At 32.7% G+C, this 12,061-nt stretch overlaps 1 protein-coding gene across 1 annotated transcript; it reads right to left on the reverse strand.

Moving 5' to 3' along the window:
* Positions 1–4,348: 4,348 nt before the first annotated feature.
* Positions 4,349–11,336, reverse strand: LOC112806030 (uncharacterized). The gene is made up of 3 exons (XM_025848348.3): positions 10,675–11,336; positions 6,261–6,428; positions 4,349–6,137 (listed from the first exon to the last, which is right to left on the reverse strand). Exons 1-3 carry the CDS (start codon positions 11,224–11,226, stop codon positions 4,464–4,466), a joined length of 2,394 nt encoding a protein of 797 aa, XP_025704133.1. The 5' UTR covers positions 11,227–11,336; the 3' UTR covers positions 4,349–4,463.
* Between the last annotated feature and the right edge of the window lie 725 nt (positions 11,337–12,061).

Raw genomic sequence — 12,061 nt, forward strand, 5'->3', positions numbered from 1 at the left:
GTGCAGTAGGAACTCTTTGCCATTATCACTTCTTATGCATTTTATTCGTTTTTGAAATTGTGTATCAATCAATTGTACAAAAATGGGAACTAAATGCGCTACTTCAGCTTTGCTCTTCATGAAATATGCCTAGGTGAACCTGCTCTTATCATCCATAATGGACAAGAAATATTTATGGCCTTGACTAGAAGCAACAGCCGATGGCCCCCAAATGTCCATGTGGATGATATCAAAACAAGAAGTGAATTTTGTTATGCTAAGAAGGAAATGAAGGCATTTTTGCTTAGTAAAATGGCAGGGTTCACAAGGGACATGTTTCATTTGACTCTGAAGAAAATCATAGTACTTTTGCATAGCCTCCATTCTAGTATTAGCACTATGTCCTAGTCTACTATGCCATAGGGCTGCCAAATCGGACTTATTTACAACATTATTAACACAACCTTCCTTATTGACTAATTGAGAGTGCTGTGAGAGTGAGTGCAGTGTATGCATGTGGGCAGAGTCCAATATATACAGGCCTGTAGTTAGTTTAGCAGTGCCAATCATTCTCAAGCTCATCTTATCCTGGATCTCACAATTCAAATCATTGAACGTAAATTGGCATAAAAGGGATGCGGTAGCTTTTGAAATAGAGATAAGGTTGAAAGTAAAGGATGGAACATATAGAAAATTTTGAAGTTGAAATTTGGTTGAAAAATTGATTGTCCCGCTGATGGCAGTGACAATTCTTGAACCATCTGGCAATTGAAGTGTGATTGGATTTACTCTTTGAAAACTAGTGAACAATTTTAAAGAACAAGCCACATGTGCCGTGGCACCTGTATCGAGAATCCAATTTGTGCACTTCAATTTATGTTTGGAGATAGATAAAATTTTGTATATACCTTTGGATGGAGCATAGACTTCAGTAGCCAGATTGATGTTTTGAGCAGGCTTGCCACCATGGTTGTGGAATAACTCAATTAAAGCTTGTTTTTGTTCCTTCGAAAACAGGTAGTCCAAGCTCTCACTATCTTCCAAATGGGGCTCACTGATCTTTTGCAAATCTTCATCAGTGTTCACATTGTTGATGGTTTTTAGGTCAGAACTATGCTTGTAGTGAGGAGGAAAACCATGCTTATGGTAGCATGTGTCAACTAAATGTCCAGTCCTTCCACAATGCGAGCACTTCCTCAATTGACCACGTCCGTTAGTGCCTCTCCCTCGGTTGCAGCGCCCCCTTCCCCTGCCACGTGAGTCATCTTGCCTACTTCCACAAAAACGATTATTAGAGGGGTTATTGAAGTTCATGGCAGCATTTATTAACAGCTTCCCATCGTCGTGGCTTGAGCGTGGTAGCTGGCGCTCTTGCTGCAACATTAATGAATAAACCTCATTCATATCAAGGAGTGGCTTAATGAGCATGATCTGAGATCTGGCCATTGGGTAATCGTCATTCAATCCTCTCAATAATCGAACAATATGAGTTTGAGACCTATACTTCTTCATAAGCTCAATGCCGCATGAGCGTGAGTCATCACATTCACATTTTATAATTGGTTGGAATTCATCCAGTTCCTCCCATAAAACTTTGAGTCTTGTAAAATAAGATGTGATGGAGGAATCTCCTTGTTTAATCGCAAACATTTCCTCTTCCAATTCTGTAATTCTGAACAAATCTCCCTGATAAAATCGGTGCCTAAGATCTTCTCAGAGATCACACGCTACATTGCATGATAGAATACTATGCAAAATTTCACTACTAATAGATGCATGCAGCCAAGACAAGACTAGAGTATTGCACCTATCCCAGGCCTGAAATGAATCGTCAGATCTGTTTGGTTTTGGGAGGGAACCGTCGATGAAACCTAGCTTGTTCTTTGATTTCAAGGACAACAAAACTGACTTCGACCAAGAGTGATAGTTTAGAATTGTTAATGGATTCGTTGTGAGAGGTATACCTGGATTGTCGCCAGGCTGGAGATAAAATAGACTCGAAACATCTTGTAGCAGGTTCCAGCTCGTCTTCCCTGCTTGAGGCATTTGATTATGCATCAATGCCAGCTGAAGATTCATCAATTTCGCCAGTTTTTGAAGATCTAAAGCCGAGAATTGTTGATCTTCCTTGTTCGAGTTTCCTTCTGAGTCGGCCATTACACAGTCTCAAGATCTGTCTTTACTGGATTCTTCGAGAGATTTTGAAATAGATCCAGGATCTTTCACATTCGATCTCGTGATCGGAGCCTCCAAATCTCTATCAGTGTGACGATTAGACGAGAAATGGAGCAACTCTCATCAGCTCTATCGAATGAGTTCAAACGTGAAGGGGAAGAATGGAGGTAAGTAGAGAAAAGAAAAACTGAAGAGTAGATCAAGATGAGAAGGTGAATATTGCTTCGAACACGAACTTGGAAGAGCAATTCAATCGTAACAATGGATTCATCATTCGACTTCTTTTTCAGCTCCTTCCACGCTCACCGCACCATGATAAAAGGTTACGTTCAGAAGCTTACAAAGAGAGAAATTATGCATAGAGAAGAAGCAGAGAGCTATGAACGCAGAGAGAGAAATTGCTCTCTTGTATTCACATTTCTATAATGATGAATCTCACTCTTCTAACTAGTTACATGTAGGTTTATATATATAGTGTCTTGTGATTACAAATATCCAAAAGGCTTAAATTAATCTCTAACTAACTAGTGCCAAGCTGGCATTCTCCTAACAAACTCCAAAACTATCTAACTAACATGTACATAATGCTGATTCCTAGCTAGCTGTGTATAAGAAACTATTATGAGCTCGACTCCCTTCTATCAATAATTATCATTTAATTATTCATTATTTATGTTTATTAACAATTAAAATAAAACAAAATAGATCTTCTATTAATAGTAATTTTGATAAATATTTTGACAATATGAATCAACAAATTTTTTTCTTAATCTTTTATAACTAATCGATTTTTGAATAAAACAATCGAATTGTTTTCTGAACAACTTAAGATGAAAAAAGATTCTTTCGTGAACTAATTGATTACTACAATAAAAAAATTCGATTAGATTTCTATGTATTACAATTTCCGCAAAGATCGCATAACGATGAACAAAAATTGATAATCAAAAGATAGATAAATGACGAACAAATTGATAATCAAAGAGATTATAAACTATTACAATTATACAATTAGACAACTAAAAACAAATTAATGATAAATTATGTACTAATTATTAACCTTAGTATGGTAAAAGATAAGATTATGATATTTAAATCAAAATAAAATTAAAAAAAATGAAGATAAAATTTTAAAATAAAAAAATAAATAATAAAGTAGTAATTTATAAAATAAAATATAAATTTTAAAATTAAATAATAATAAATAAAAGATTAATTTATAAATAACATTAAATAAAAACTATTTAATAATTGTTAAAAATCATACTTTATTACTAGAATTATTTAATATTCTAAATATTATTAGACCATCAACACTCTATTAGTGGTGTTTTTTCTTCATAAGTTGGTTGATTCATTTTTGTTGGATTTTCTTTTCTTTTTGTTGAAAATTTTCCATGCTCAATAATGGTGATCAAATACTTGCATATTCTTAATTAAGGTGGGTTAAATTTGGTCATATGAATCGCACCGTCCTTAACTCCTTATGATGATTAAGTTAGCTATAATAATGCGTAGATGTTGATATTTATCCAATTTGTCAATTTGTTGTTAAAGCCGAGTTTGTTATTACGTATATTTACCTAGTCAGATATTTGACAACTGTGATGTTAGTAACTAAATCAAGTTATCAACTTACGAAAGTTGTAGGTCTTTCAGAAGTATTTTAGGAAATTGTTAAATTTTTACAAGTTTATCACTATCGTAACCGCCATTTAATCATTTTTATGAAGCAAGCTTTGCTGGAACCTTTTGAATAGTTTTTCTGCAATGAAGACTCAAATGAAATTTGTCTCAAATTTTTAAAGTGGCTATTGAAATTTTAATTGTTTTAATTTAAACTTTAATTTTTTTTATAACTAACATTACTCTTTTTAACTAATTTTTGTTAAAATTGTATTGGCGTAATATATGCTGATGTAAAAAATATAGTATGGGTTGACGGTTCGGTTCTGAAAACTATGCTCTCTCGAACTCTCTCCTCTGTTTTCTGAACTACTGGGCTCGCCGGCTCGATCCCCTATTTCTTTAGCCCTTGAGACCTTTAACCAATTTGGAAGAAGTGAAACCAGCTAGATCTAGCGGTACAATAGAGTCATTCTCTTCCAATTCTTTGCATTGAAAACAGAAGCAAATTCATAATTTGGTTGAGTGATAATTCTTTTCTAGTGAGTATAATATTGTAGACAATGTGTGTAACAAAATAAGATGCCATCATTTCTCTTGTTATTTTAGTTAGATAATTTTACAATAAGATACCATCGACATTGGTTAATAATTCACAAGGAAAAGTTACTTCTTGTGTTCACTTATGACAGTGAACACAAGGTGCTAATCTTACAACAAATTTCTTTCATGTTCGCTTGATTTGATGGATTCTCCCACATAATTAGTTCTCTTACTTGGTTCTCAATTTTTATGATTTCTCTCACCAAGTTACTAATGCAGAATCCCAAGCAACTGTAATGAAAAAGCATTTCCTCATCTCTGTTAGTGTGAGTTCTGCTGGTTATGCCCTCCAGGTGTTTGAAGAAAGTCCCCAAAATGATTTCCACGTCCTCATCTCCAATCAAGAATGTTTCTGCATTGGGATATTCTCCTGACTCAATATCACAAGGAAGATTTCTTTTCTTCAACTCTTTCTCTAGTTTCTTAAGCGACTTCATCTTTGTTATCTCTTCGAGGCATTTCAATGTCGGGCCAACTTTGTTCTTAAAATTCTCTATAGTCTCATTCATTCCGTTTTGTAGGTCGACCTCGGATCCTCCATTACCCTTCTGTGATAATTGTGTGAGTTGTTCCATTGAGTATGCCACAAAGAGTAAGAGGTCTGCTGTCCTTGATAGAGATTCGAGCATCTTTTGGTAGCAAGCACCATGAAATGGAAGGAACCAGAAATTTGGCTCCAAATCAGCTTCTGCTATAAATGCTTCCAATTGACACACCAGAGATTTCATCTTATTTTGTCCTTCTCTTAGTGCTTGAGAACTTATAGATGGCATTGGCATGTCTTTGGTAATGCAATCTTGAAGTGTTCCCAAGCTTTCCGAAAGTGCTGTTTTCGCTAGAGTTGTTGCTCTTGAGGGACTCACTAGAATCTCTACAATGATGAAGCAAACGAGTCCTATTGTGGCCTCGGTGATTCTCGTTATTGCGAATTGAGTTGGAGGGCCGTAATGCTTCCTACCAAGGATAAGTGAGGCTCCTATAACAGCTGAAATCGCACCAGATTGGCCATACATTTTGCTATGCCTAAGAAAAGTATAGAAAACCAGCCATGGTAGAAGAGGCAAAAACCTCAAATCCGCATATTTATGGAAAATGGAGCAACAAAGAACCCCATAGATTGATCCCATTGCTGTTCCCTGTCCGCGCGCATTTGCAACCGAGAACGTTGGTTGGCGTCTAGTATCAAAACTGATAGCGATTGTGAGTCCTGACCAATATCCATTTTCCTTATTATATGTCAAACCGAAGAAGACAGCAAGACCTAATGAAAGGGAGCACTTGAATGCAAAAACCAAGTTGTGAGTGCTAGGCATAAAGTTCATAACAACCTCTGCTATCTTTCTGAAGATCCTTTTGGAATCACCAATTTTCTTTGTTTTCTCCACCATGTGGTCAATTTTCTTTGTCACAGGTGAATTGTCTAGGAGAAGTTGCAAACAATACAAGAAGAATGAAGTTGGAAGATCTTTATAGGCTTTGGAAATGCTTCTGTTCAAAATTTCCTTCTTGGTCTCTAAGTTGGTGGTTGCATCAAAAGGTGCAAAACACTTGCCTTGTTGATCTAATTTTTGGCTGAATCTTCCTTTGCAATGGATCAAGACACCTCTGAGCTCTTCATCAATGACATCAATGGGAAAAGAAGTGCAACTTGATAAAGCAATGTCCATCCCTCTGATTGGTACCTCCAAGTCTTGCAGTCTCTCCTTTGGGTCTATGCAGTGAGGATTATGAGGCCTTTCCCAATGCATGCCTTTCTTTTTAGTGAGAAAAAGATGACCAAATATTATAATTAATTCATAGCTGTTACTAGGAAACTAATTAACTGAATATGCAAGTACTGTTCAATCCCATGCTTTTGGTTATGGTTGATAGCTTACCATGTTAACTTCGGTTCTCTGGAAAAGCTTGGCTCCTATTGTAGAGAGGGTCATGGATTGATTGGAAAAACCAACAGCAGTTGAACTATCTGAGGCAGTGATGGTGTCTATATTCCAATTTAACCTTTCAGATATGTTATCAGTGTATAATCGGTAGAGTTTCCTCACCTGAAAAGTACAAATTGCACAAAAGGAGCCAATAATTATAAAAAAATTGCGCTAAGGCGGACATATGTCTGAACTTTCATTAAGGTATATAAGAAAGAAAGAAAAACAACAACAATTGGTGTTAAAAGTCAAAGGACTCAATTCTTATGTGGAGAGAAATTATTCTGCGCACATGGTCATGAGCTCATGGATTCATGGGGCTCTTAGCGATGACAGTACAACTCATAAGAGATTAGGAATGGATAGAATCAAGGTGGATATTTTGCAGGACGAATTAAGGTGCAAATTTTTACTACCTACAAGTAATAACAAAGTAGAATTTATATAGAATAGAATAAAGTAGAGTGAAATTGGATAAGGCTGAAATTCGCTTCTATCCTTCCCATTATCATTCTTAAAAAACACTTAACTAAATCATTCTCAAACTATTATAATAAAGTGATATTGTATGCTCTAAAAGATCGAACGAAAACTAAAGTAGAGAAAGTAGTATTTCACCTATCTATAACCCATTATTATCTTGCATGTTTAGTTAAAAAGTCAATTTATGAACGGCACGAGTATAGATATAGTTTATCTAAGTGCTCATAAGTACTTAGGAGTAATAATTAAACCTATATTAAATGTCTTCAAAAAAATTTCTAAAAAACTTGCAAGTATATTCCTATAAACCATTGTAATATTCGGGAAGGAGGGACATAAGATTTTGGGAAGGGGGGAAAACCCAAGCTTTTGCTTATCTAAAACAAGTGTTGACTTATTTCTTATTGGCTCAATTTTAATTATTATTTCTCCCTAATCACTCAAATGATGTTGTATAATGTACACTCAGCCATGTTAACCTTTCTCTCTAACAAACATGTGTGGAAACATGCACATGGAAACAAGCTAAGATTGCTCCTATCTCATTGGAACATATCTCAAGGGTCAACGGAAAAATGTTTTTGTGACGTCTAGTCATTACATACAGATAAAAAGGTTTCATTAATAAAGGATGTGTATAATATCTATATATAAGGGGAAAATTAAATATACAAAATGTTTCTATTAATGTATTTTCCATAATAATACTAAAACAAACCCTCCAAAGGCATAAATTTTTCCATTAGTCAATTGGTGGTAGATAGATTGCCCATTAGATAACATAAATTATATCATTTTATGTTTTCTTTTTTTTTCTTTTCGATTTTCTAGTGTTATCTTTATGTCATATACAGGTAAATTTTAGGATCAAATTTAAGATCATATTAAGGAAGGTGGTTTCTTTAAGCTTAGACTAACACTACTATACCGTCTAAAACAGAGAAAAAAAAAAACTAATATTCTGTTGGTATTATTCTATTTATATTTTTTTCTCAACATCACAGTGAAGTATTATTGCTCTTGCACATTAACAATGTTATTTGGCTCATCATTTACTCTTCTCAATTAGATTTGGTCACTTTTTTTATATTTTAGTAATATTTCTTTAATTTTTCTTGTTGACAAGACGAGCATTGCTTGCTCTAAACTAATAGTTGCTGTATTTTAACTTTCACGAATAAATTATTTTGCAAGATGTAATCACTAAGAAAGAAAAAAGAAGAAATGAAATAAAATGCATATGCTATGTAATTAATAGAATGGAGAGGGACTACTGGAGGCTGCAGGGCAAGGAATTTGATTTTGTATTAAGGGGGAAGCTAGTAAGATTATCCTATGATTTTGATTTGTTTCTTTTGAATTTGTTTGGTTGAATATTCTTGTTACTCTTGTACGTTGCTTGTGGTTTTTGTATGTTGTAATTACCACCCTCGGACCCCGTTCACAGAAATCTTAACTCTTCGTTTATTATATTTTATATTAGTGATTTAAATTTAAAATTTAAAAATTAAGATTTAGAATTTAAGATTTAGAGTTTAAAATTTAAAATTTAGATTTTATAATTTACGATATAAAATTTAGAATTTAAATTTTACAATTTAAAATTTAGTATTTAAATTTTAGAATTTAAATAGTGCTGTACTCCTTACTTAATTTTTCAGAAACGCATATTGATTTACCAAAGTAGGCATTAAATTTAAGTTACTTTATTAGGAGTAATACAATGATCATTTTAGTCCAAATAAAAAAATAAAGTGTAAAATATTTTTTTAGCTTTTGTCCTTTTTTAATTTAGATAACTCACACGTTAATAATAAAAATTGATAATCTATTCTTATTATTTTTTTTGTTAGACGCATGAGTCTTTTTATGAGAATTTTTGATAAAAAATAATAAAAAATACTTGCATATGATATTAGCTGGTATGATTTGGCCTTTACCTATTTTATATAGGTAATAACCATTTGATTGAGACTGTTTATTACTTATACCGTTATTAAAACAATGCTGTAGAATAATGATAATTGATAACCATTTGACTGGGAATCATTTTGATGATTATGTAAGAGCTAAACAGTCCTAATCGAATGGTTATTATTCATGTATGATTGATAAAGGGCGGGTCATACAAGTTACGTTATGCGTAAGTATTTTCATCATTCTTTGCTAAAAATTCTTATAGAAGGGCTCATATGTTTAATAAAAAGGAAGGATAACGGCTCATGCGTCTAATGAAAAGAAATGATAATAGACAGATTGTCATTTTTCAATCATTAAGATGTGAATTGTCTAAATTAAAAAAGGGTGAATACTCATCTTGACCTCTAATAATTTTTTCGAAGGACTTCGAGGTCCCAAAAAACAAACTCTTTTCAACTCTTGATATTTAACTCCGTGTGACTGATTAGTCCCTCTATCAATGATATCTCTTCTGAATATGTTTGTGTAACACGTTAGTCACTAATATATCCTCTATTTAATTTTTATAAGTAAAAACAATTTAAAATTCACTAATATTTCTTAGTTTTACACAATAAATTTAGCTAATACATTTGAAAAAAGTAACAAAAATATAAAAAAAAAACTAAACTATCCTGGCAATTATCCTTAAAAGATAATGAGACTCTCAACAAAAAGAATTTGTTAATCCTAATTGATTTTTAATAGATAAATTGATAATTTAACATGTTATTTAGACTTATTTTATTAATACAAAAAAATATTAATAGATAAATTAATCAGTCTCATAAAAAACAAAATAAAAAATAAAAAATATTTTATTTTTATTGAAGATCTCGTTGCTTTTCAAAATAATTATCAAAAATTATTCAGAGTTTTTTCTCATTAAAAAAACATAGGGTCGAAAAAAAATTTTACTCAAAAATAAATGAAAGTTGCTTTCTTAATTTCTTTCACAAATAAGGATGAAGGTTAGTTTATAACGCTAATTTGAAACAAATGAAAGAAAACAAAAAATTAATTGTTTAACAGATTTTTTTTTTAGAAAAAAGTAATGTATGAAATATAAATTTCAGATTAAGTATGGGGTTTATAAAAATAGATAAATAAAGAAAGTATACAAATAAATTTATTCAATAAGTAATAATTTTATATACACCGCCGTCGGAGAATATCACATCAAATAAGTCTTCTAACTAAAGTAACAATAATTGTTATATATCACTCTCTACCAACAAAAAAAATAGTGCTACATCACTTTTTATTTTAAAATTATATTCGACATAAAAAAGCTTTTAACTTCTAGTGTGATGTCATCCATCTACTAATTTCATGGAACTACTTCGTAGTATTTTCGAGGGATGATAGGCATATACCCCAAAGTGGACTCATCACTAATAAGTAATAAGTAATAAAAACAAGTAATTTTCTTTAAAAAAATTCTTTTATATTAAACAAAAAGGCTAAGTATATATTATAATTAATCATAGTATATTTATATACAAATATACGTATAGTTTAATTTTTTTAATATATATTTTATATTAATGGTTGATTTAGATGCACACCAAACATAATTATAAATTAAATTGATGTCAAAAAGAATAAAAATATTATTTGTATACAAAAATTAGCTACTAATATATTTGTGTATAAATATATATGTGATTTAATTTATTTTTAATATGTATTTATATTTTTACATGTATTTTATATTGATAATTGATTTAGTAGCTGATTTTAGTGTACATGTAGTATAATCGCAAAAAGAATTACCATTTTTCCCGATGATACATGTAAAAAGGTTTCCCTAACAAGATTTCATAAGGATTATTCTTCTAATTCCAAATTCAATATGTCAAAACATGAACTAATGCATAATTTGCATATATGTATGTATATATATTGCTACAAGCTAGGTTACCTCATAATAGGCGAGGCGAGGATATGGTAACAACATGGCAAGGATTGAAGCCACAACTCCAAGGGCTGTGGAGGATGCAGCATGAATTGGGTAAACCGTCACCCCTGCTTCCGCGGCGCTATTTATCGCGGCGCTTACATGAACAATCACTAATTGCCCGAATGCAATCCGCTTAGCCACCAACTCCAACGATCCAGGAAGCGCCACTAAAAATGAACCGGCCGCGACCATCATCGCGGCCGTGTGGTTAGAGAAGTTGGTAGGTCCTATCACATGAAGGCTAAGAAGAGAAACGATCATGACCTGGACAGTGGCAAAGAGGACGTGGCAACAACCTCTTAGGGTGTCACCGAGTGTTGCGTCGGAGACTATGAGGATTGTGGTAACATACGAGAAGGCCGGGAACTCGAGATAGCGCCGGAGGGGTTCAGGGCCGTAGAGGGAGGTGCAACCTACTATGGTGCATGCTAGAGTGGTCCTTAGGGCTGATCCTAAGCGTGCTTGCCACACCTCTGCCCTTGTGCTACTAATTGTGTTTATAATCTTTGACATGATAATACTAACTAACAATGAGAGGGAGTATATAATTTGAAGTACAAAAAATTGAGATTGTGAATTGAATTGGTAGCTTGTGAAGTATTTGATGAGGAGTTAATAAAGGCATATGTGTGAAGTGTGGTTTGACAAATAAGTAATGAGTAATGACAATAAGGCATTAGAAAGGGACACTATTTGGATTTTCCTAGCTAATACAAGTAATAAATGTCGTGCCATATTACTAAATTATAGGTTTTTTTGTCATATACTATATTTTATTTTAAACCGAACAATAATATTCGAGAGCAAGAGGACGCAATGTTCCGATTATGTTGGGGAGTAAAAAAAAAAATTCATTAGCAATGGATCATAAAAATTGGCACACCCAAAAAGTTACATATAAAATTTAGAAACCACACATTAAAAATTATAGTAACTATTTATTTTTTTTTTTGTTTTCAAATTATTCTCGTAGATTTGATAGCGCCATAACCCTTACTTCTGCTATCTTTCTTCCTATTGTACTATGTTTGTTAATAGAACAAAGTTAGTGGGGAATAACTAATAGGACTTATGCCTCAAGAGGGAAAAGCATGAATCAATTTGGGATTGTCAAGTGGTTAATTTACTTACCTACTTTAATAAGTGTTGAGTATTCGAATTTTACCTTATATATATAACATTTTATTATTGGCCATAACAAATCGTTAAAAAAAATTCTATTTGTGACAGATTAATCCCTGTGACTGGAAAATACTTTGAGAAAAGCTAGTGGTATCTCTACTTGGAATGATCAGTTACTTTTCTTTGTCGGAACAAGTGTTTGTCTCTAATATTTTTCTTTGTCCGT

Source organism: Arachis hypogaea, chromosome 6 (assembly GCF_003086295.3).
Source record: "Arachis hypogaea cultivar Tifrunner chromosome 6, arahy.Tifrunner.gnm2.J5K5, whole genome shotgun sequence".
Taxonomy (NCBI): domain Eukaryota; kingdom Viridiplantae; phylum Streptophyta; class Magnoliopsida; order Fabales; family Fabaceae; genus Arachis; species Arachis hypogaea.

Bases quoted from the DNA above. Each gene is read 5' to 3' on its own strand.
- LOC112806030 (XM_025848348.3), bottom strand. From the start codon at position 11,226: ATGTCAAAGATTATAAACACAATTAGTAGCACAAGGGCAGAGGTGTGG. The intron at 6,429-10,674 runs GTAACCTAGCTT...TGTACTTTTCAG, and splicing joins CTCGCCTCGCCTATTATGAG to GTGAGGAAACTCTACCGATT. The intron at 6,138-6,260 runs GTAAGCTATCAA...CTCACTAAAAAG, and splicing joins AGAGAACCGAAGTTAACATG to AAAGGCATGCATTGGGAAAG.